The sequence below is a fragment of the Strigops habroptila genome, chromosome 1 (assembly GCF_004027225.2).
Source record: "Strigops habroptila isolate Jane chromosome 1, bStrHab1.2.pri, whole genome shotgun sequence".
Classification (NCBI taxonomy): Eukaryota; Metazoa; Chordata; class Aves; order Psittaciformes; family Psittacidae; genus Strigops; species Strigops habroptila.
Window position 1 is genome coordinate 144,315,076 of NC_044277.2, and position 23,943 is coordinate 144,339,018.

General features: G+C 43.3%; 2 protein-coding genes and 1 non-coding gene across 5 annotated transcripts in view; 2 read left to right on the forward strand and 1 right to left on the reverse strand.

Annotated features, from left to right (window-relative positions):
* LIMD1 (LIM domains containing 1) overlaps positions 1 to 6,247 on the forward strand; it is a 34,872-nt gene extending 28,625 nt beyond the window's left edge. For both annotated transcript variants that reach the window (XM_030511992.1, XM_030512001.1), the window contains one exon: positions 216 to 6,247. In XM_030511992.1, coding sequence (XP_030367852.1) covers positions 216 to 353 — 138 coding nt within the window. In that variant the 3' untranslated portion in view covers positions 354 to 6,247. The remainder of the gene's footprint in view (positions 1 to 215) is intronic.
* Positions 6,248 to 7,336: 1,089 nt separating this feature from the next.
* Positions 7,337 to 7,409, reverse strand: TRNAR-ACG. The gene has a single exon. It is a non-coding gene; the product is annotated as a tRNA-Arg (tRNA).
* Positions 7,410 to 7,611: 202 nt separating this feature from the next.
* The window catches only part of SACM1L (SAC1 like phosphatidylinositide phosphatase), a 31,738-nt gene continuing 15,406 nt past the window's right edge, over positions 7,612 to 23,943 (forward strand). Inside the window, exons 1-6 of one of the 2 annotated variants that reach the window (XM_030511969.1) lie at positions 7,612 to 7,833; positions 15,146 to 15,243; positions 16,821 to 16,895; positions 19,528 to 19,655; positions 20,659 to 20,808; positions 22,994 to 23,053. In XM_030511969.1, coding sequence (XP_030367829.1) covers positions 7,784 to 7,833; positions 15,146 to 15,243; positions 16,821 to 16,895; positions 19,528 to 19,655; positions 20,659 to 20,808; positions 22,994 to 23,053 — 561 coding nt within the window. In that variant the 5' untranslated portion in view covers positions 7,612 to 7,783. Of the gene's footprint in view, positions 7,834 to 8,729; positions 9,222 to 15,145; positions 15,244 to 16,820; positions 16,896 to 19,527; positions 19,656 to 20,658; positions 20,809 to 22,993; positions 23,054 to 23,943 lie in introns of those variants that run through there. The other variant, XM_030511980.1, reaches the window with a different exon arrangement.

The following is a 23,943-nucleotide window of genomic DNA, read 5'->3' on the forward strand; positions in this document are numbered from 1 at the left end:
TAATAAGGCTGCTTAAGATGAATTTGTACAAGGCTGCCCCTCATAATGCCTGTGTCAGATGCTTTCCTTCTCGTGGCACATGTTGGACTTACTGAGAAGGAGCTGTTGGGTGACTGTCTTCTGTCCTTGTCACAAAATCACCTTCCTGGAAGCCAGACCCCAGCTGACACTGGGAGATGAACACATGCTCTAATAATTTGGGCTTCTCTTTGCAGGACTGTGGGATGGAACTGAACGACGAGGATGGGCATCGCTGTTACCCACTAGATGAACACTTGCTTTGTCACTCCTGTCATCTGAAACACATAGAGAACGGCACAACCCCAGCAGCTGCATACCAGCACCACTACTAGCCTGCATGGCTGACATCAGAAAGCCAGGACAGAAGATGGTTACATGATCTCCTTCTCCCCACCCTCAGTTGATTTCCTGTGCATGTTTTTCGCCAGTCGGCGATGTTCCTGTGAAAGGATATGAGAGCTTTTTGCTGGATTCCCAGGGGTTTTATGCCTGTGAGTTCCAGCTGTATCAAACCACGTCTACTTGACCAAGTATGTGGCGTGTTACCTAAACTGGTTTACTTCTATGTGCCTTTTTCTGCTGTCTGGAGATTCCTCTTGGCTCCTTGTGGAAGATTCTTCAGTGAAAGCACAATTTGCTGTCGTGCCTATGAATTCAGATGGTGCCATGCACAAGTAAAAAGCCAGAGGCTGGCTTGTCTGCCTGCCTACCTGATGGGGACATCCCATCAGTCTTATATTAAAAGTTTCCTGAGAAGCACATTTCATCAGATTCCCTGAAGGACATCAACCTTTTAATACCAGTTTTTAGACACTCTCTTTTTATTAATTGTTTAGGAAAAGACAAGAAAGGAGTCTGTGCAAAATGGCACACTCAGACCTTTCAGTTAATTCACAGGTATTGAGCCTGGCTGTAAAAGCACCAACTGTCCAAGCACAGACCAGGCATGCTGGCTGGCAGCTGGAGACCAACATCCCATTTCAAACAGATCAGAAGACTGGAGCAAGCTAGGCTGAGCTACCACGATGATTTGGGGTTCTGGGCTTGCATGTCAGCATGATACACAGGGGCCAGCCTGCTGTGTCAGAGCAAATAGTGGATCATGTTCGGAAAGGAGAGGTCAAGATGCTGAAAGTGTGGACATGGGGGAAATCCATCCTCATTCCTGTTTGCAGAGCAAAAGCTCTCCCTGCACAGACACTTGCCTGAGTTTCCCAGTTTGTCCCCATAGCTCAGCCCCCAGGCTGGCCACTCCTTCCCATGGTGTTTACCCAGCACAAAGCCATTTCATAATGGTGCTTATTTAGAGCTCGAGATCCTTATGAAGGCTTTGTTTCACAGGGATTTAGAGCCCAGCTCCACAAGCTGTACTCAGATGAGTATGTTGGTATAAACAAATGTGCTCCCATGAATAACAACAGCTTATGTGAGAGAGTGATTAGAGTTTGGCCCTTGCTCTCTAAAGCAGAAAGGCAAATCGTTTCTCTTTTTGACCCCTACTCAAAGGAATGTGCTCCCCCAGTTTGTGTTACCTAGATGATAGGTGTGCCTGCAGGGCATGTTCTGTGGGTACCAAAGCTGTGCAGCCCCTCGTGTACCAGGTACAAAGCTTTTCTTTAAGAAAAAGCTCTTAATTTAAAGCCTCGGGTTCATTTGGGGTTCTTAGTTACCCTTTCCAACGTATTGTGTTGAGTTAAATCCTCATCTATCTATGCTAAAGATGCAAATTTGGTTCTGACTGGTAAGAGGAGGACATTCTTGAAGATCGTTTTAGTGAGGAAACTACAATAAATTAGCTGAGCAGTGGCACGGGGACTCCCAAAATGAGCCTGTCCTGAGAACCCACCATGGTTCAACCAAACCTCTTTTCCAGTAGCATGGATGGAGGTGCTTAAACATCACACCATGTAGTCAGACTGCCTCGTGTACCCATCAGGAGCAGCTCAGGTGCTGGGCAGCCACCAGCTGCCTGTCTCTGCTAGTACATACCACAGGCCTTCAATTTGAGCGGTACAAAATGCTGTGCTAAGTATTGAATGGTAAAACAAATGGAGACCAGTGACCTCTTAGCACCCTCCTGCATGTCTCTATGGCTTGCCTTGGCTGAAATGTGAACATCCCAAACTGCCCAAGCCTCAGGAAGTTTTGGCATGGAGTTCGATGGGGCCGACAGACCATCCAGCCTTTTGCCCCATCCAGCTGTAAGCACCTCTGCCCGTTGTTACTGCTCTTGGGGATGGCAGCACACATCTGGAGGTCAGTCGTGTGCTGGGAACCAGCAGGAGCTCCAGCGTTGGTGTATCTTGGCTCTGGAGCATTGTTTCTTCTGGGGACATGCAGCCCCTCAGGGAGAGACCGAAAGCTCCAGAGAGGAAACTTTCCCACTGCAGTACACATGGCTCTGGGGCATATTTATCTTTGGAGAGTTGTACCTGTGATTTTAGAGGAGGTAAAATTGACACCAAATAGGTGAGCTCTCTAGGGCCTTAAATTTAGCCTCCAAATACTGGGTAGTGAGGGATGGGAGCAGGTTTCAAGGTGTGACTGTGATGTTAGGACTGTCAGAAGGGACTGAGGTGGGACATAACACCAGCTGATGTCCTGGTAAATAACTCAGTCCTTGAGCTTCCTTTGGCAGTGAGATATCAAAGTGGCTTCTGGAAGTGAGCTGGAAACAGCAGCCTTGGTCGCCTGTTACTGTCTCTTTTGCTAGCTCTTGAGTTTTAGAGCATTTCCTGGCCTTTGTTTTGGAAAGATCTGGAAACACCAGTGGGACTGATGCTTTCTTTTTAAGCTGCAGTTTAAACTACTGCCTCACTCTTGCAGCCTTCCCCACAAACCCCAAATTGCAGGAAAGAAGAGGAGAGGGAGAAGGGCCATTTTCCTTGGTGGAAAGCCTTGAGCAGCCTGTTTGTGGTGAGCTCTCTGGAGGAGCCCCCTTTGATCACTGGGAAGCTGCTCCCACACTGTGTCTTCTTACTCCTGCCAGCCATAGAATCACAGACTGGTTTAGGTTGAAAAGGACCTTAAGATCATCCAGTTCCAACCCCCTGCCACGGGCAGGAACACCCCACATTAGACCATGTCACCCACGGCCCTGGCCAACCTGGCCTTGATCCATCCCGTATCCCTCAGTGCTGGGGAAATGAAGGCTGCCCTACTTCCAGTTTTGAGGTCCTATGTAAATTATTAAGTGTCAATGCTTTCCTTTCCTGTGTTTACAGAGCTAGAAACAACAGTGTGAAGCTACTGAAAATGGAGCATGTGAGCTTGTGGGTTTGAAGCTGAAGCACCTACTGCATTGCCCTGCGTGTGCTGACTTGCTCTGCTTTTATCTTTGAGAGTTAGAATTCATTTAAGCTTATTATTTCTCCAAGGCTGTGGGTGTCTGAGTCCCTGTTGATTGTCCCCAGCATGTCTCTGGCTCTGCAGCTGCCTGACGGTGGGTCTGGGATGGGGGAATCATAGAATCAGACTGGTTTGGGTTGGGAAGGACCTTAAGATCATCCAGTTCCAACCCCCTGCCATGGGCAGGGACACCTCACACTAGAGCAGGTTGCTCCAAGCCCCGTCCAGCCTGGCCTTGAACACTGCCAGGGATGGAGCAATTACCAGTTTTTTGGTAACAGCCTGTTCCAGTGCCCAAAGAAGGGGTAAACTTCCCCGTGTTGCTGCACAGAGGAGGCTTCTCCTCCTCCTGACCCCTCCACCAGGAGTCAGTGGAGCTGCAAGCCCTCCCTGCCTGCCTTCAGGCAGCTCTCCCAAAGGGAAAAGCGGGCAGGCCGGTAGCTCTGGAGCTGGAGCTCCGAGGCTTTGTGTCTTCTGCAGAGGAATTGCAGGAAAGGTGTTCAGTTCTGCCTCGCTCTTCGCTGATACGCGATGGGTTCTGCATTGGTTTCATATGAACCTTGTTGTCTATTTATTGAGGTGCTGAAGCATGCTATGAAAAGTTAGTCTTGTCTCCTCCCCCAGAGTGCTGTTCTGGCTGGTTTTAGGGCAAGGGACCCCTGGAAGTCCTATTGTGCTGGTAATGAGTAATTCACATGCAAATAGTTACTCAAGTGAATTCCCTGGAACTTGCTTTCAGGAACCAGAGCTTAATAGATTTTTTTTTTTTCCATTCAGATCATGCTGTTAACACAAAACCTCATTTGAATAGGGATTTTTTTGCATAAAAGCTGGTGAAAAGGCCTAGCTATAGACATTTGTGTGTGATTCAAAACCTAAGAAACACGTGTGATCAAAGTGATTTAGGAAACTGATGTTAAACACAGGGAACAGCAGTTTCAGGCACGCTGTGAGGAGCATCTGATGAGGTGTGTGGCTCTTTCTGAGTTTTGGTTGAGGGCTTTTAAAATGTTTTCCCGGTCTTCCAGGGTTTAGATGATTTTATTTGTAGATCTTTTTACTACAAAGTGAATGGCTCCTTAGGCTGGAAATGGTGGAGTTTCATCAGCATTGGGCCTTGAAAGGGGGAAAATGGGCTTGGAAAGAGTGGGTATGGGTCTGGCTGGCTATTCAAAAGAAAGGGTTATCTTTGGCTGCTGAGAGAAAGAAGTGAGTATCTTCCCACGCTTTCTCCTTGCACTGATTTTTAGCACTGGGCAGATATTTGGCATCCTTGAATTTCAGTGTTTGGGTCTGTCCGTAAGTGCTGCTGGGACCTCCGCCTCTCTCCCGTGAGCTCACAGCCCTGAGGGGAATCGCAAGCACATGCTTCCTGATGAATTCAATCCCTATTTTGCACTTCCCTGGAAATTTGACCACCTTATTATTTCAGCAACAGCAGACCTGGTCCCTTGCTTAAAGGGAAACTGATAAATGCTTTGACCTGATCCTCCACATCACCTGAGTATCATCCTGCTGCTGGTCCATGCAGCGACAGCGCTGTACTCCACTGCTGTTGCTGAGAGAATTGCATGAAGAACTCCACCTGCATTGAACTTCCAGTCCCACTGGAAGCAGTAAGGCTGCACATGTCCATGAAGATCAATGTGTGTGCATGGATCAGTATTGGATCAAGGGCAGAGTGGTGTTACTACAGACAAGACATACCTGAGGATGAATCTGCGGCAGCATAAAAGTGGCCTTGAAATGATCGCTGGAATGGACTGCCAGCTTTTCTGTTGGATAAACAGTATGTTCTGGAGCACTGGGGTGTACAGAGAAAGGATGTGAAGGACTCGCTTTTGGTTACCATATTCCTGGACGTTTATTAGAGGGGGTTTTGAGGGGAAGCACACTTGTGTACACTGGTCTGGACCGTTCTTCTCCCATGCCAGCCTTGGCTGCGTGCTCTGTGTTCAATTTTGGAGTGGTGTGCGCCATTGTGTCTGTGCACATGGAGGTGCAGCACGTGCTGCCTGTGAGACCCCTGCCTTTCACACCTCTGTGCCCATGCCAAGTGTCTGTAGGTGCATTTTGAGCAACTTTCTGCGTAGGATCATAAGGACAAGTTGACCCAGGCTTCATCACTGGGGAAACACCTCTGGAGTCAGTACCTGCAGGCAGGGAAGGGCTATGACCAGATCCACGTCCCTTTTCCCCCATCCTCTGAGGCCTGTGTCACTGGGAGAAGCTGGGAGGGGGTTTGTGTTTCTCATCACGTAACATTTGTGTGTTCATTATTCTTTTCCGTTCCATGAGTCCAGACAGAGCCTGGAGCTGCTCACCCACCCTTTTCCTAAGGAGAAGCAGAGTCAAGCTTTTCTGAGCAATAAAACCCCTCACCCTGCTTTCTTCCAGGGCAGCCAGAAGCTCACGTGGCCATATGCAAGTTGAGAGATGGGAAGAAACTATCCCCATGTGAAAACACATGGCACAGAGCCCCACGAAGGCAGACCACAGGGATGCCCTGTGGAGCATCTGCAGGTGGAGGGATGACCAGGCTGCAATTCCCAGCCCTGGTGGCACCAACCCTTGTCCCCGCGCAGCAGGTCTGCGGAGCACAGCCAGACCTGGGCATGCTCCCACAGGCTGTGGCTTTCTGTATCCGGGAAGCAAATCCAGAGCCTGGCTAATGATTCTCAACGGTACTAATGATTTCATTTGTTTCCTTCAAAGCTCAGCTCCGGGAGAGAGTGTTTGAGGATTTGTGGTGGTGTAGCTAACCTCAGCCACCTCTGAACACAGCCCTCTTCTGTGCTGTTATGTATTTATAAAGGAGTGAAGGCCGGCAGCAGGAGCTGTTGTGATTTTGGTGATTAAAGGCAATATGGTAAAGCAATGCTCAGCGTCAAGTCTTACCTAAAGTGGTGATTGTCATCGCCCTTAGTCCCCAGAGAGGGGGTTACGCTGTGAAATGATGGTTTCCCAGCCTCTTTCTTCCTCCTGTCTCCCCTCATCGGTGGCTGGAGCAGGGGCTGGTGGGGGAACCTCCTCAGTGGGCATTTCCAGTCCTTCACAGGCCACTGGTCTTTGCTGCAGCTCCATCAGAGGCTGTCCTGCTCCTGCATGCCTGTGGGGAGACCTGGGTGTGAGGAGCTGGGGAGGGATGTGGGAGCAGGCTCCGGTCACAGCTTGGGGGGCTCCTTTGCGGTGTTGGTGCAAATGGTTCCATAGGGGATTTTGGGGAGAGAGTTCCTGTGGCTCTGGGAGGTGGGTGGCCACGTGGTGCCCCATGGGCTTCACTGCTACCAGCAACTGTGACACCTCATAGAATCATAGAATCACAGACTGGTTTGGGTTGGAAAGGACCTTAAAGATCATCCGGTTCCAACCCCATATCTGAAGATGGGATGCTCAAATACTGCTGGTGGAGCAGCACCAAGCAGCATGGAGCTATCAGCTAAAATGAAGCAAATATAGAGGAGTGAGGGTAATTATACTTTAGGCTTCCCCCTCCTCAAGGCAAGCTGCCCAAAACAAGGGGATCACAGAATCATAAGGGTTGAAGGGACCTCTGGACATCATCAGGATCAATCCCCTGCCAGGGTTACACAGGAATGTGCCCAGGCAGCTTTGGGATGTCTCTGGAGAGGGAATGATACCCAGAGGGCTGGATCCAGCGGGAAATTGGCCAGGAGGCCTGCTCCATGCCAAACCCCCAGACCTGGGGTGTCCCTCCAAGCCCAGAGGGACACCAGCCTCTCCCACAGCAGCCTGTGTTGGGGGCTGCCAAGGACACAAACCCCTGTAACACTGCCCAACCCTGAGGTGCTTTGTAAGGGTCTCCAGAGCACCCCAGACGTGCTGGGGACATGGGGACGGCCACGGTGGGTCTCTGCAGGAGTGTGCGGGCTGCCCAAAAGCGGAAGGGGTGCAGGCAGCACCCTCGGGATGGAGCCCAGGAGAAAAAAAAAGGAAAAGAAGCAGCCGAGCCAGCCAGGAGTCGAACCTAGAATCTTCTGATCCGTAGTCAGACGCGTTATCCATTGCGCCACTGGCCCTGCTCGATACACTTACCCTCCCCACGCCCTCTTCAGCACAGGCCGCACGGGGCAGCCTCCCCGCCCAGACCCACCCCCTCGGGTGGGTCTTACCGCCCCACTCCCTCACTGGCCAATCCCCACAGCTCGCTGTATCGCGTCACCATCCCGGGGGCGGGGTCAGAACGCGGTGGCTCAGCCAATCGCGGTGCGATCCAGTCAGCCCAGCCCCGCCCCCTTCCTCCTCAGGCGGCGGCGGCGGCAGCGCTCGGGAACGCGACCGTGGCCGTTTGTCCTGTGCGGGGCTCCGTCCCTCAAGGCCGGGAACGCCTCGGTGTGGAGGGGAGGGAGCGGCCGGAGCGACGCGGAGCCGGCGGCAGCGAGAGGGGCACCGAATGGCGGCGGCGGGAGCGGCGGCAGCGGCGGCCTACGCCAGCCTGAAGCTGTGAGTGACCCGCCGGGAGCGGGGGGGGTGCGGTCTGTCACCGAGCGGAACCGGCCGTTGGGGCAACGGTCGCCCGTCCCCTCCCCTCACGGACCCGGTGTCCCCGGGAGCCCCGCCGCGGATCGTTGCCCGGTGCGGCCCGGCCCGGCCCGCCTCGGGGCCTCTCCCGGGGCGGAGTGGGACAGGCCGGGGCACCCGGGTCAGCGCGAAGGGCTTGGCCCGAGGCAGCGGCTGCGTGCGGCGGCCCGGAGCGGAAGGAGGAGAAGGAGGAGGAGGAGGACTTTGGCCGCGGGTACAGCTCCGCTCCGCTTTGGCTGTCCATCTGATAGCACAGCAGCAGCACTGCTGGCGGCTCGGATGTCGGTCTCGCTTCCTCCTGGAGGGCTAATGCGTGCGGGTCCTCAGTGTGCTAGGCGCGGTGCGCTGCCCTGGGAACCGCTGCGCTCACAGAGGAGGTGGAGGGAAGCTCAGGCTGCCGCCTGCTTTCCTCATGGGTGGCTTCTGTAGGCACCCGAGCGCTGATGCGGTTGTAAAGCTTTGTATATGTAGTGATCCTGCTAGCAGAAGGTTCTCTAGGTGTAGGTACCCATCAGTCTTTTATAGCACAGCTTTATTTTGGTGCCAGTTGATGATTTTGAACTTGTGGGACTCTCCTGTGTAGTGCTTACTGTGACTGCTGAAATAAATCCTTCTAAGCTCCTGGTGTAATTTATTTTTCCATTAAAACAAGGGTTTTAAGGGCGAACGTAACCCTTTGGACTTGTGCATTTGCTTCCTGCCTTTTACACGGTGAAAGAAGTTGCATAACCAAAGCAATGCAAAGTTAAAAGTGAAGAGGTGCTTCCGTTCCAGGTCCTCACGCTGGCCGGATGAACCTTGTGAAAAGATGAGTCTGAGCATGAGGCTCTTCTTGACTGTCTGAAGCCAACAGTGAAATGTCCTTGTGTGTCCTAAAGGCATTCCCAGGCTTCTGACCTCTAAATATTACCTTGAAACTGTATAATTGAGTTACTGATGCTGTTTTCAGGCAGCAGTATCTGAAAGTGATTTTTAAGCCTGATTTAACTGTACTTAATGCTCTGTTAAATTTCATTTGTTGGTCATCTTTTGGATTCAGAGCAAACATATGTAGATCTTCCTTAGAGATCTGTATAGTTTGCCATAATGCCATTATGTGTTCAGAAATCACTGGGCTGCTTTCCTTACTTTGATTAGGTAGCTAAGTGAGGGTACACAGACACTGGAGTTAATTTGAAGAGTAAGATCCTCAGAGGTGGTTGAAAGACTTGCTTATTTGGCAGAAAGCTCTTTTTTCCTCTTGTCACCTAAACAGTATTTGTCTTTCTTTAAGCTGAACTTGTGATCTTTTTGCCTGCAGAGGAGAAAAGGTGAGTTGTATGAGTAGCAGTTGTGTGACTAGTAGTACACAGTCATTCCTACTGAGAGTCTCTTTAAGTAAAAGCACTTTTCTGGATACAGGCTAATAAAGAATTCTCTCATTTAAAGTTTAATCTTAAATAAAAGTAAGCTTTGATCTTTTTAGAACGAGGCTGTCTCAAATGTAGTTTAACATGAATTTTTTGTTTTATAAACTTGAAAACAGAATTGGTTTGCTTTCTGCAAAATGGGCTTTTCTTCCTGTTATTACACCAAGTGTGGTAATGCCTATAGACTTTCTACCAAGCATTTTAGGTTACAGGACCATGACTTGGGTGATGAGTCACCCTTACCAGGTTGGCAAGGTCAAAGGAGAACGTTCTTCTGGGAAATCCAGGCTAGGCTCCAGTGTGGGGAGTTAGTGGCGACAGTGTTTTGGTGGTTTTTAACTGACTTCTCTTTCTCACTATGAAAAGGTCAGATTCTGCAGCTCACCTCTTCTGGGTAGTCAGGTGGCCCTGCATGGAGCTTCACTGCTTGTAGTGCTCTGCAGGGTCCCATTCTGTACATTCAGTACCAGATTCTAGCTCTCAGTGCAAACCTCTTGTTCCATGTTATCAAAAGCAGTGACTCAAGCCTTGACCGGTGTCATCATTCAAGTTCAGGTGATAACAGTAAAAGTGCTGATGTCTAATGTCTGTGCTACTGTTGGCACTAACTGAGTTACACCAACAGTTGCTGGGGAGAACTGTTAACCTAAAAACTGCTACCCGTAGATGTGTCATCTGTGTTACTGCTATACTTATTTAACTTCCTCTAGTAGCCTCAGGAACAAATTGTAGATTCAAACAGCTATTGCAGTGGATGGTATTCCAATTCATCAGTAAATTGGGGAGATGTCCAAAAGTACAACTTGTCTTTGTTGTCTTTTGTTTCTTGTTTTCTAAACTGAGTTTTTGTAGTTTGGATAATACTTCTAGAAACAGCAGTATGCATCCTTTTTTTCCTGCTGAACTAAGTGGCTGTCACAGTAAAGCTCAGGGATGTTGTTTGAGGAGGGTGTTAACTTACACAGGAAATTATTTGTCATCTTAAGCAAAGCCTAACTGGGAATAGCCATTATGAAGCTATGCCTTTAATCCATGCCTTTTTCTGGTTTTAAGTGGTATTTCCATTAGTGTTTTTCTTTAATCCTGGCATTATACTCCCTTTCTTCTCCCTGCAACAACTACTGCTCCATGGGAGATGTTCCAGTTCCTTGAGCTGTTTCTGCTTGAGGAGTAATATTTATGGTAGATGTATAATTAGCACACCTGCTCACCTAGAAAATCTGGAATCTCTGGGGTGTTGAAACCATCGGCTTGTTGGCACTGTTACTTAACAAGCTGTTGGGACTCTGCATATAGTAATGTCTTTCCTATTATCTCACTGCAGACCACTTTGGTATCTTGAGTACAGCAAAGGCATTGCTGCACAGTACAGGGCGTGCTTTTGTCTTGCTTTATTATAGTATTTAGAGGTTGACATCAAAGAGGTTCCTGCATTAAAGCAATGTTAAGTATTTATGGTGAAATAATCAATTACTGAAGTAAGGGTTTGGCTGTTGAGGTCTAGAAAGCTTAAGTGGTATTGAGTGCAGTACTATCTTTAGTTGCCATTAGAGCACGATGGGTCTTCTTTCATGCTGTACCTGAATACAGTAGTATTCTTGTCTGTAAGATCAACCCAGTTAAAATGTGGGATGCAGCTCTGCATCACCTTCATGGTATACAACACTGCTTTGTAATGCAACTAATGAAGTGAAACTTCACAACAAATACGCAAATGAAAAGTACCGCTATCTCACTTAACTGTAAATTAAGCTGACTTTACACTTGGTATAAGCAAGCAGTGGTTGTTGCTTTTCTTTTGTTTCTCTTTTGTGTCTCTGTTATCTTGGAAATCAACACTTTTGGTTTTTTTCTCACCTTTGAATTGTAGGAGTGAAATCTATTGAGTGAGTTGCTTTACCTCTTGGCAGCAGTCCACACAGTGTCAGTTGGAGAAGATTTCAAAATGAGATTCAAGTCACCTTCACTAGTATTTGAAACATGAATCTGGTGGTTGCAGTTCTTTAATACCTTCCCTTTTCTGGAGTATCAGGAATTACATTATCAGTGTCAAATATTTCCATGTATCACTCCCTTTCTTCTTTAGCGACACTGAGAAATAGGCCATGGTAATGGTGGTCAGGGGTTTTTTTTGTATTTAAAATAAAAGTGAATGAGAGGAACTCAAACTCTGTGAAGATTTTATGTGCTGTTAAGCTGTAATGGAAGCAAGATATTGCTGTTAAGAGTTCTTGATGTTTTGGATGGTTACAGACAGCAGTGACAACATAGCCAAGGAGCAGGTAGGATCTAGTGTCAAATATGAAGGTTATACAAGAGCAGAATATGGCTTTTTGAAAACCAGTTTCAAAAATAACTACAGACATTATGGGCTTCTGGAAAATACTGCTATTATTATTATTTATTATTATTTATATAATACTAGCACTTGAACTTTCATCTGTTCCTTATTTCATTAGAAGAATAGAATTAATCTGTGATTCCTAGTCATTGTGAATGATCCTTCTTTCAACATTTAATATCTCCTTCTCAGATCAGTAAAATAAGCATTTGTGTTGTCTTTCTAAGCTTGTGATCAACACACAGACTTGGTACTGAGGAGGGTCTGTGGAAAAACACCGTTCCTGCATGCAGCATTCATCAGCTTCCTTCCTGAAAAAGAAGTGAGGGGGAATCATCTCAGTTACAGCAGTCTTAATGATTGAAAAGGTCACCTAAACAAGAATGAGACTACTGGCTTAGTTCTGGTAACTGGTAGGTTTGTAAATCAGCATTTGGGCTGAAACCTCTTTGAGTTTTGACCTCTTCCTCAACTATATTCATTTTAGAAGACTTTAAACTATTTACACAAATGAAGCGAGGATCAAGTGAATCACCTTTTTGTTGAAAACTTTGAAGAGCACTAATTCTCTCACTCCTTCTGAAACAAGGATTTAACATTTTGCAAGGCATTAGGCTTTTTGGTTTGTGTTGTACAGTTGTATTTTAGGCAGTTTTTAATGGTGATCCCTCTGTTGGGATCACCATAAGTAAAGTTATTTAAGTCCTCTCAACGTCATAGACAGCAGTTCGAGCTGCCAGTTTGGTCCATTGAACTGAAACCAGGGATCACTTGACACTTTTGTCACCAAATCTGGTCTTGGAGTGGACTGTGGGGAGGAGGATTTTGATTGCAAAGCTTTCTTTCATGTGTGTTGATGGTAAAATGTAGTGTAAGCAAAGTTAGAAATATACAAGCATTGTGTAAGAGGAGATAAAGGTGGTGATAAACTGTTAAAAGGGTGATCAATGGTAGTGGCAGGAGACAAAATATGGGCTAGGATTTGAGAGAGAGAGAGATGCAGGGGGATGGTCTACTGAAGCAGGGCATGTGGCACATTGAGAGTTATAATTTGCAGTGGCAGCCTTAATTCTCTCCTTTAACTTATGGTGAGGATAAAAGACTTCACATTTATCAGGGAGAAATTATTACTCTTGAGTGTAGAAAGTATAAAATCTGTTTACATGACAAATATTCTGCACCTGTAAGCTTTTTCTCAGTTGTTTGAAACGGGCTTTAACTAATATGGAAGTGAGTCTCAGTGCTGAGACTGTAGTACAGTCATGGCCATTTGCAGTTTCTAATGAGAAGAGCAGCTTTTAAAACTACTGATCATGGATAGAAATGCTCTGTATGGTCAGTGTAGGTATCTTGTCTATGTTGTCTTCTCCATACAGAGTATTCAAAAACTGAAGCTACTACTTTGGACACTGTTTTACAACCTGCTATATTAAAAGACTTTTTTCAACTTATATCACTTAACGTAGATGAGTAAGAATGCATAAGCATCTGTATTAAAGGCATAACAGGTCCAGTATGGAGTTTTGCACTGTCTTTTCCCCATTTTCAGCTGGATTCTTTTGCATCAACTGAGCTCCCAGAAAAAGCTGACTGTTCAGCTAAGCCAGTGGAAGTTAAGTAGCTGCAGCTTGCTTTGGTGGAAAAAATGCCTACTGCTGTCTCCTGCCAACAAGCAATAGGTTTCTGACCGCACCTGAAATAGTATTTCTTTTTAGATTCTTTAACAAATGGAGGGCTTATAAATGCCCTTAAGCTTGTTCTATCTCTGTAAGCTTTGCCCTTCACTGTAAGAGCAGTTCCCATTATTGCCATGAAACCCCCTTAGAGAGCCAGGGGTGCACATGTACACTTCATCCAAAACAAACAGGGAAAGCAAAGTAGGGGCTTTAAGTCTTCAGTGTACAACAAACTCCATGTTTGTATTTCTTGCTCTGATGGTTTAGTTTCAAAGATCCCTGCCCATAGCAGGGGGGTTGGAACTAGATGATCTTAAAGGTCCCTTCTAACCCAAACCATTCTGTGATAAAGCATTTTATAAGTATTCATGAAAGATTCAGAAGGCTGATTTAGAAAAGGAACACAATGTGTTTCCCATTTTAGGACCCATAGACTAATTTCCCTTTAAATAAATTAAATTACCTGATGAACACTTAACTACTGATAGCTTTACAGTTTGTTGTGTTGTTTGTTTTTTCAGTTCAGTTAAGCATTTCAACTTTTCTGGCTTTCCTCTAATTGCCCAGAGAGGTTGTAGAATCTCTATCGTTAGGGAGTGCCAAAACATTCCCAAAGAAATAGGGTTTAACTTTGAAGTTAGATAAACTTTGAAGTTGGCCCTGCTTTTAGTGGGTGGAAGGTGGGATGTTAGACACGTTAAAGGAGGCCTTCTAGATCTCTTACAAAGGGGTTTTATGATCTAAATTGGGATTCTAATTCAGCTTTCTGATGGATTAAAAAAAGATGTGAAAAAATGCAAAAGCTATTTAGAGAGAAGGAGCCTAAAAATATCAATTCTGTAGAGTAAGTTTCCAGAAGAAGATGTTTAAAACTGATCCCTGGTCTTGTCAAGCCTTAAACTAAGAAAATTCATTATGAAACTTAAGGACACTAGTTCAAGAGTGGGTTTATTATTTGTTTAGCATTTTCTATGTGCAGCTACAAGTAATTCCTGCATAACTCTTGTGTTGTTGCACAGTGTGACATGTCTGGCTTGCAGGTATCTCAACAGGTGTATTTTTAAGGAATATTGTTGAAAATTATGTTTAATTTTATGGCTAGCATTGTACTGCATTGAGTTTTCCTGAAGAGAAGGGTAGCTATGAAGTCTGAACAGGATGTCAGTATGTCTCTGATAGGGAAGATACAGGTTACCCCACGGATGTTGCACAGACCTGGCTAACAAATCTGCTAATGTTGGCACACATGCTTCAATAAACTAGTGTGCCACTTTAGCTTTTCCATCTTTCCTGTGTTGTTTCCAGTGGATTCTTACAATACTTCAAACACACTAATGTGAAACAGGTGATTTTATCACTTTGGACATGATTTTTGTGTTTGTTAGACTAGCATCAGGGATGTGGTACATTAGTTTCTGATATATTAGAAAGTGCTTGGCTAAACTTCTGATTTTGAAGTTTGGTGTTGGCTTATCAGACCTCTCAGTGACATAGTTCAAGCTTACATGAGTTAGAGCGGAGCACTATGTACACAAACTCTCTTTCATGTCTCTAACTTCCAGTAATAAACAAGAATTAAGATTATTAAACAAACTGTTGGGTTTGCAATACCCAATTAGCTTGACTTGCTTTTTTGCACTGTCAATATCAGTGGCTGTTGGGAATTAATCCAGTGAGAATTTGGGGGTTTTTTTTGCAGCTGAAATAAGGTTTAAAATTTATTACTGTGTCTTCAGGTGGCGAAGAATAAATAAAGCCAAAGTAAACGTTGCTAAACAAATTTCTTTTTCCTATCTGTTCTCTTAAAGGCATGTAACACCAGAGAAGTTTTATGTGGAAGCCTGTGATGATGGAGCAGATGATGTGCTTGCTATTGATAGAGTCTCCACAGAAGTCACTCTTACAGGTACTCCCCTCACTAGCATTTCACAGTATAGGCTTCTTCATCCTTTCTGTCTGTTTTGTTCTAGGCACTCCCAAAATATCTTCATCACCTTAAATTGATACTGGGAAAATTGTTTTTATCTTTAGTTACTGTTTTAAAATAGTACTTTGTATTCCATCCTGCAAAGAACTTTCTATGAAATGGCTTTTTGCTGTGGGGTTGATGCTGTGGGTAACCAGGGTGATAGTGCTTGCCTCTTTCTTTTTGTAAGACTGCCCATCACAACAGTAAAACCTAACTCATCCAAGCTGGTTGGGATTGGTGCTACAAGTCCCAAACATGGGAAGTGCTGAACACTGAGTTTCTGCAGCTTTTGGCAGATTGTCCCAGTGCTGTCTTTTGATGCTGAAACCTGAATTCTCATAAAGCCTCTACAAACAACAACAGTAAAAAACCCTCACTGTAAATTTAGTTTTGTGTTGGAAATCTGGATTCAAATGTCAGTGCAAGTAGTGTTAAGCATGCTGATGCTGAGGTCTTCAAAATGGTATTTTATTAAGAATGTGAAATTAACACACAAATTCAAAGAACTTGAGTTAAATGACAACATGAAATTAAGGCAATGGGTGACTTCCTCTTCAGTGCTTCAAGAGTTTGTACCTTAGCATTACTAATATCTAAACAGACAGAAATGCTACAGTAATACTAATATAAAAGCAGTCTCTTATTAAGTATCTTGTCTACTTCATGTAAGAGCAGTGTGCCCATCCCACTGGTAATTTTGGTGTTGTAGTATAGTATTTCAGTTTCTCCTTCAAAACTCTTTAAATAGTCATCCCAAGTCTTTAGTGAGTCCACATCTGTTCTCATGGCTGGGGTTTTATCAGATGAACCTGCAAGGTGTTTAAAACGAAGGAAAATACAAATGCTATCTTTCTCTGTTCTCCAAGCTCTGGGAAAAAGCTTGGCTCCGGTTCGGGTGTTTTGTGTTTCGTAAAAGCTTCTCTTATGTCCCTTCTGTTGTTCTAGAAATGTGAATAGAGGAAAGTTTAACAGGCTAAGACTTCTAATTGATATTTGGATACCTTTTGGATCTCTTGGTATGTTGTTTGGAATATTGTATCTGTGCTGTTCTTGGTAGTTTTGCAGAGAGAGACCAAAAGTAAACTGGGTCTCTGAAATGGAAATAGACTGGGTCTCAGAAGAAGCAGTCAGAAGAGGGAAATACAAGCATTTATGGTTTGTTTGTCCTTGATGTCTTGATGGCTTCAAAACAAAAAGCTTCTGGAAGCTGGCAGGGCAATACATTATTGAGGAGTCTACTTGCTGTACTGTCATGTGAATGAGCTTGAATTTATTCAGTTGAATGACTATTTTGATTAAACATAGAAATTGGGTTAGAATGCTTCCATATCCTTCCCTCCCACCCCCCATCAGGCTTTGGAAATCTGATGTATTGCTGCTTATACTTAAGACTCTAGCAAAACTTGAAATTTGACCAAGAAGCTTTGGCAAACCTACTTTAATAGTTTTCCAGTATAGGCGTGAAAGAAGCAGCCTGAAATTCTGATGATGGTTTTTTTTCTTCTGCTTTTCAGTCAAGAAAGATGTTCCCCCTTCAGCTGTTACAAGGCCTATATATGGTATTTTGGGAACAATCCGATTGGTAGCAGGTAAGGAAAAGAGAACTGTGCTCTTTAAAAATACTTAGGCAATATATTTGCTGAAGAAGCTTTAAAGACAAAAATAGTATCTTGGATACTTACCTGAAGTTACACTTTCATCAGTATGATGGGCTTTCCTTGTGGCTGCTGGAGGATGGAGGTATCCAAATACAGTTGATCATGAGTGTTCATGTACGTCTTAAACCAGTAGCTGCTCTAAAGGAAGGGTTAACTGATAGCTGGTTGAGTTTTAAGGCATAGATTTCAAATGTGCGCAAAGAATATAGTTTACTTTCCATAACTGTTTTAATCTTAGCCGCAGGATTTGACGCAGCAGTCAAGTACTGAGTTTTGGAGTTTGACTTTAGATTAATAATCTTGGTACAGAACTGAGTGACAGGGTGATAGACTAGTAGATGCAGCAGTTCAAGTAATGGTTGTGTTCCAACTGTCCTACATATATAAGGAAAATTCAACATTAACAGGAAAAGGACAGACTGGAACAAATCTATATTTTAGGCAGTTGTTGGATAAGATAAGAATGAGCTGTCTGCTTTTTCGAAGTATCTCAGTGGTGTTCAGATCTAAACAGTCACTGCCACAAATAAACCTGATGTGCAAAGTCTGAGCTTCCAGACTTTACATCTCGAGACTTTTATTCAGTATGCATGCTCCTTATTACATCATTTTTCAGTCTACTTTATTCTCAAACTCTAATAAAGTCTATACAAAAGATCTTTTGAATAGCAATTTTTGAATTGCTATTCAAAAGATCTTTTTGATAGTAGTCTGAAAAACGAAAAATAATGAGCATGCATACTGAATAAAAGTCTCCATACAGAGAAAGGATTTAAGTTCACTCATTGCAGTATTCTCAACCAAAGCAAAGCATCATTGTGTTAAATGCAGTAAACTTCTGACAAGGTCTTAAACTACTGAACTTTATATGCTCATATTCTAAAGAATTGTAGATGTTGTAGACTAAGAGTGATACAATGGACGTCTGTGTCATAGGTACTTGACAAGATCTGACTGTTTTAAAACTGAGCTACCCCAAAGGGAAATTTTCACAACTTACAGGCTTGGTAATGACTGAATATTATATAAAATATGGAAGTATGCAACTTATTAAATAGCTTTTTTCTTTCCATCCCCAAAGCCTTGCAGTGATTGTTCATATACAGCTGTCAAACTAAAGATACTACCAGTTAAAGTAAATGATTTTGTGTTGTTAATAAATGACATCATGTTGTTAGGCAGTGTGTTATTGTATGTAAAACTGGTTCCATATCTAGCAGTCTTTAAGAAACATAAATATTCTTCACTTATTACAGTATTAAGGGTAGGGGGGAAATTGCTGAATTAATATCTAAAGCTCTGAAGTCTCAAACAGAAGGTTGCATACTCAAAGAGGAAAAGGCATTGAAAATTCGTATCAGATGTATCTATTTGTGCAGCATCTTTGTGGCATAGCTGTGGATGGAATGTGCTTGTTTTATAAGGTGTCTGGATGCTTCTGACATACCAGCCAAAAGCAGTACTTACAACTTGAGATGCAAACATGCTAGAGCATTTCTGAAGTGCTTAAATAGTCCAAATAAAAGGTATTACACCAGAGCTGTGGAGGTAAAAGTAGGGGCAATACCTGTTCTTTGACTAACTATATATAGATACCTGATATAATTCACCTGTGCATAAAACTTGGTGTATATCTAGGTATAGCAGTAAATACAAATAATGGGCAAACTTCCTGCATATAGTGTGAAGTGTTTCTGCTTCGGCATTTATACTCTTTGAATGCTTTAGTATAAAAACGTACTAGATCTGGGGTTCTGTGCTTCTGCATGGAAAAAAAAGCCCCTCGTTGTTTTGCTCCATTGAAGTTGTAAGTAAACATTTAATGGTTATAAGATGTAGATCATGAGATATTTTTATCCATCAATATCCAATCTGTTAAAGTATTCTTTTTCTTCAAAACCACAATGGCACTGAAATATGATAGGTAGAAATAAGAATATGTTGTGTTTACCAGCAAGTGTAAATCAATTGCTTTGTGTGACCTGTCTTCATTATGGTTTTTTTTTTTTTGCTTTGTTACTTATGCAACCAGGAAAACACTGAACTTCTTGTCAAATTATGAAAAGGAACCCCCCTTCTCTTTGCTCCATTTTGAACCTGTTAGGATAAATATTTTTTTAGGATAAGATGAATAGGGGTTTTGGGTTCCAAAGCACGCTTCCTTTCATGCATTTCAGACTTGCTCAGTGCTTTCCAAACCACATTCAAGACCACTGGCCTCTTTCAGCATTTGCGAACCTAAAGACTTTCAGACTGTCTCTGGTCTGCAGCTTGAGTAGCTGACGCTTCTTTTTCTTGTCCATTTTTTAATTCCTTAAACTTAATGAGTAGCTCAAGACCCGTGAGTATAGAGAAGTGGGTAGCTTAGCAAGTGCGTTTTGCTTCTGTTCCAGCCCCTTACTGTTAGGAACATGAAGTTCTAGGTGTAAGTTGAAGAAACCTCACCCTTTCCTATTGGTTTCAGTTTTCTGATTATATAGTTATATGGTATGGTTATAGGCTCCTTTTCTTAATATGTGCATCTATTTATGTGCTTTTTAACTTTATTCTTTCTGATTCACAGGCACATACCTTATTGTAATAACAAAAAAGAAAAAAGTAGGTGAGATTTTCAGCCATGCAATCTGGAAAGCAACAGACTTTGACATCCTCTCCTACAAAAAGACCATGCTGCACTTAACTGATATTCAGGTAGGTGGATTCATTAGGGGATTGTGGGGGAATTATCTTATGTTAATGTCCATTACCACAGGACCTAATTCGATGAAACTATGAAAATTTCTTTTTAGAAGCTCTTTGAACTACGCTTTTTTTCTGATGTATTCAGGCTGCTATAATTGATGTAATATTTGGATGTAGGTGAATATAAAGCTATGTCATTCAAGATAACAAGCTCACATTGTGCAGCTGTGAATATCATCCCCAGAGTTTGTTCTGCATATTGTGTATTTTTTCCCCTCTGGTAAGATGGTACACACTTCTCTATGCTCTTCCTGTTAAGTCTTTCTCACAGCTTTGCTATTCTGATAGCCCCTACGATAAGCTGCCTTGCTGTCATCTAACTATCTGTCTTGCTTAATTTACAGAATTGTTCCATTACATAATTACCCAGCAGGAAAGAATTGATTTTCCTTTTTTTTTGAGAGAGAGGGAAAGGATGGAGGTTGTATAAAACAGATGTGTTGGGGCTTGATAAAGAGTAGATAAGGGTGTCTAACCAGTGGAGCTGAAAGGGAATCTGTTGCTCTTCCAGGAAAAGAATGAGGTTAAACAAAACTTGAACCAAAACACAGATTAATTACTGGGGTAATCCTGACAGTAAGTTGTATCCTTTGTTTTGCATTGCCATCTCATTTGGCTTGTTGACAGAATGGTTTTCAGGGAAACTAATGCCTTCCTTTTTGCTTGAAAGCTTCTAATATTAGTTTAATATCAGTAGCTATTTACCTCACAGGAGACCGTTCTCTGCTCTCCACTGTTCTTATAGAATTGCAGTGTGCTAGGTGTAAGTTATCAGTGAACTGTTACCAAAATTGCAGTCTCTTGGTTTTCTTCTACGGTAATCTCTGGATAATGTCATGTGCTAGCGCACTAGCAAGGTTCATCTCGTCACTTCAGAAAGTAGCAGTAGCTTGTAAGGATATTTCAATGGTAATAAATAAGAGCTCTTCTGTCCTTTTTTCTCATTCAACAGTTGCAGGACAATAAAGTATTCTTATCAATGCTCAATCATGTCTTGAGCGTGGATGGATTTTACTTCTCAACAACATACGACCTAACGCACACGCTCCAACGGTTAGCCAACACGAGCCCAGAGTTCCAGGAAATGAGCCTCCTAGAGAGGGTAAGGATATACTTTCACTTAGTGTCTGTGTCTCGGACATCATCAGTCAGCTCTGCATGGCTTAAGTTTCATTTATGCAGCTGATGTTTAAATGATGTCAAAGCAAACTATCACAAACTAAAGGAAACGTTGCATAAAGTTTAGGATGATGTTGCTGAAATCCATGGTCCCATTACACTTGAGCTGAAACCTTCCTTTTTGGTTTTGGGGTGGTTTTTTTACAATGAATTAGTATGCTAAATGGTAGCAGATACTGTTAAAATATTTATGGTCTTCTGTTATACTAAAAATGGCTTTACTGTTTAAATCATTAATTTAAACTAGTGAAACAGATTTACATGTTGCTTGGATGCAAATCCTTATAATTGGACTAGTAAAAAATAGCACTGTTGCTGAACTGTGTAACTAAACTATCTCTGTGAGCTTGTTAATTGGGTTGTACTGGGGCAGTTCTCTGGGAAAAAGAAGCTGACGGAGACGACAAAGCAATGAGTCAAGTTACAGCTTGAGCTTTCTTCATAGGTTGCTTAGAACAAGGGTGGAAACTGCTGGTCTATAATGCTTCAGTACACAAATCTGTTCAGCACTGTAGCATTTTATCAGAACTCTTAGGGGTTGTGGTCGAGCCCTAACCCTTTGCCCAAAAGTGGATTAAATGGCATGTGACTTCATATTCTCTTCCAAGGTCACGTGGAACAGAACTGTGGGGTTTATGTCTGTTGGCCTTAGGATGTTGTATTCTGTCTAAACTAGGCCTATTCCTTATGTTTGAAGCATGAATTTAATATGCTGCTTTTCTCTTAGTGACACCAGAATCACACAGCCAAACGCATTCGAGATTGAAATTCTTTGGTGCTTCCAGAGTTCCAGAATCTTTCATCTGGTAACAAGCTATATTGCAGCATAAATCAGATCCAAACTGCCTAGATGCTGAAATACTGAAACCTTGGACGTCAATAGCACCTCTTCTTCCTTTGCCAAAGAGGTGGCAATGGAGTCACAAGATGTTGCCTCTTAGATACTGAAACTGTCTAAGCTGGGGAAAAATCAATTTAGAAATCAGTTTATAGTTGGACTGTTTTGCGTTGTCACATGCTGCTCTGGCAGTGTTCTTGCCAGGGAGAGCAGTTGCTGACATGAAACAATTGGTTTGACTTAAAATTGTGGCATTTCAGAAGGTTGTTTGAAAGGTAAAGCACAGTGAAACAGCATCAGTTTTGAGTAAATTCAGATGTTAGAAGGTTAAAACAATTTTAATGTAATTTCACACTTGTGGTTGCAGTATAATGGCTTAACTTAATGGATGGTGGCAATTTTGGGCATGTCTGGTTCGATTCTACAAGAGAAGATTGGCCTGTAGTTGGTGTGTGGGTATTTTTGGTTTCTTACTTGTGAGTGTTTGGGTGTTTTAAAATGGTACTGGTAGAAGGAAACAGCTCCAGTAAAGAGCACTTTGTATCATGCTCTTTCACTAGTTCAAGATGCTGCAAGTGGGATTTGAACAGTTTCTGGCAGATAGTTGTATTTCTTGTTTTCTGTTAGACAGAGGAATGTTCCAACACTGAGCTTGAATTAACCCTCATCCTCAGTGATGTATTGTCTGCCTACCTCATGTAAAAGTTGAGATTTATGCCAGAGCCTGCCCTGTGTTCTTCAGCAAACATCACTTTTGTGACTAATCTGGTAGCATCCTGAAATGTGCTCAGCAACCTGCTCAAGACCCTTTTGAGGTGACTTAGCCATAAGTATTGTTTAACTTCCAATTCTCAGAAGTGTTGATTATTGCATACAGAACTCCTTGCATTTTTACCTTCTGCCCCCTTTGAGTATTACCTTGCTACTGTAGTTACAATTTCAGAGCACTTTTCAAGGCCTGCTTACTTAGGGCAGAGACCAGAATGTTGTTCCAATGCTGCAGCTTAGTTGTTAACAGTTTAGTATGCCTCACGTGTCAGGCAACACCCTTAAAGATTGGAGATAATTGTTCTTCTCTTAACTATTTTGATTTTATTTGTATTTGTAGTTGAGGATATGAAGGATACCGATGAAAGAAGGCATTCCATCTCCATGTACATCTGTTCCCCTAAACTTGTGCAATGCATGGATACCATGATACTGCCTTTAAGCTGGATTATACAGAACTGACAGTCTCTAAAAGCCTGTTGGCTTTTTTGTCTTGCTGCAGGCAGATCCACGGTTTGTGTGGAATGGGCATCTTCTTAGAGAATTTGCTGCTCAACCAGAGGTAACCACTTTGTAATGATTGTATTAATGGAGGATGAATATGCTTTTACTCTAAGCATGCAACAGTTTCCTGTAATTCTGCCTCTTATTTCAGACATCCAGAATCTAGTATAACGTGACTATTCATCTTCTAGTTTAGCACAGTGACAGTCTTCTGCTTTCAAACTTCCAACTTCATGTCAGTGTCCCCAGTACTACATGTAGTAAAGATGACTCTTGGAAATGTCTGCAGTTGAAGATGTGGTGCTGACACGATACTCGTTTAAGCCGAAGGGGAAGTTTCACTACACAGCATATACTTTTCAAGCTTTTTGAAGTTAAACTACTTATTTGTTAATAACAAATTGAGCAAGGTTCAGCTCGTAACTTTTTTTCTGGCTAGCATCTTTCTCTGAATGCAGTTTAAATTCCATTTGCCTAGTGAGTAGGTCTTAAAGCTGGCATTAAGAGTAAAACTGACAGTTTAGAATCTTTAATTTAATGTCAAATGAAGACTAAGTGCGGTGGTAACTTTTCAATTCACTTAATCCAGCAAATACAAGGGCATGACCATGAATCACAACTGTAGTACCTCAATGGCCAGACTGATCTAAACTGCTTCCTACTACACGTGGCTGTCATTTAGGGCCATGAGGATGATCAGGGGCTGGAGCACCTCCCGTATGAAGACAGGCTGAGAACATTGGGGCTGTTCACCCTGGGGAAGAGAAGCTGTGTGGAGACCTCAGAGCAGCCTCCAGTGTCTGAAGGGGGCTACAAGGCTGCTGGAGAGGGACTCTTCATCAGGGACTGTAGCAATAGGACAAGGGGTGATGGGTTCAAACTGAAACAGGGGAGATTTAGGTTGGATATTAGGAACAAATTCTTCCCTGTGAGGGTGCTGAGGCACAG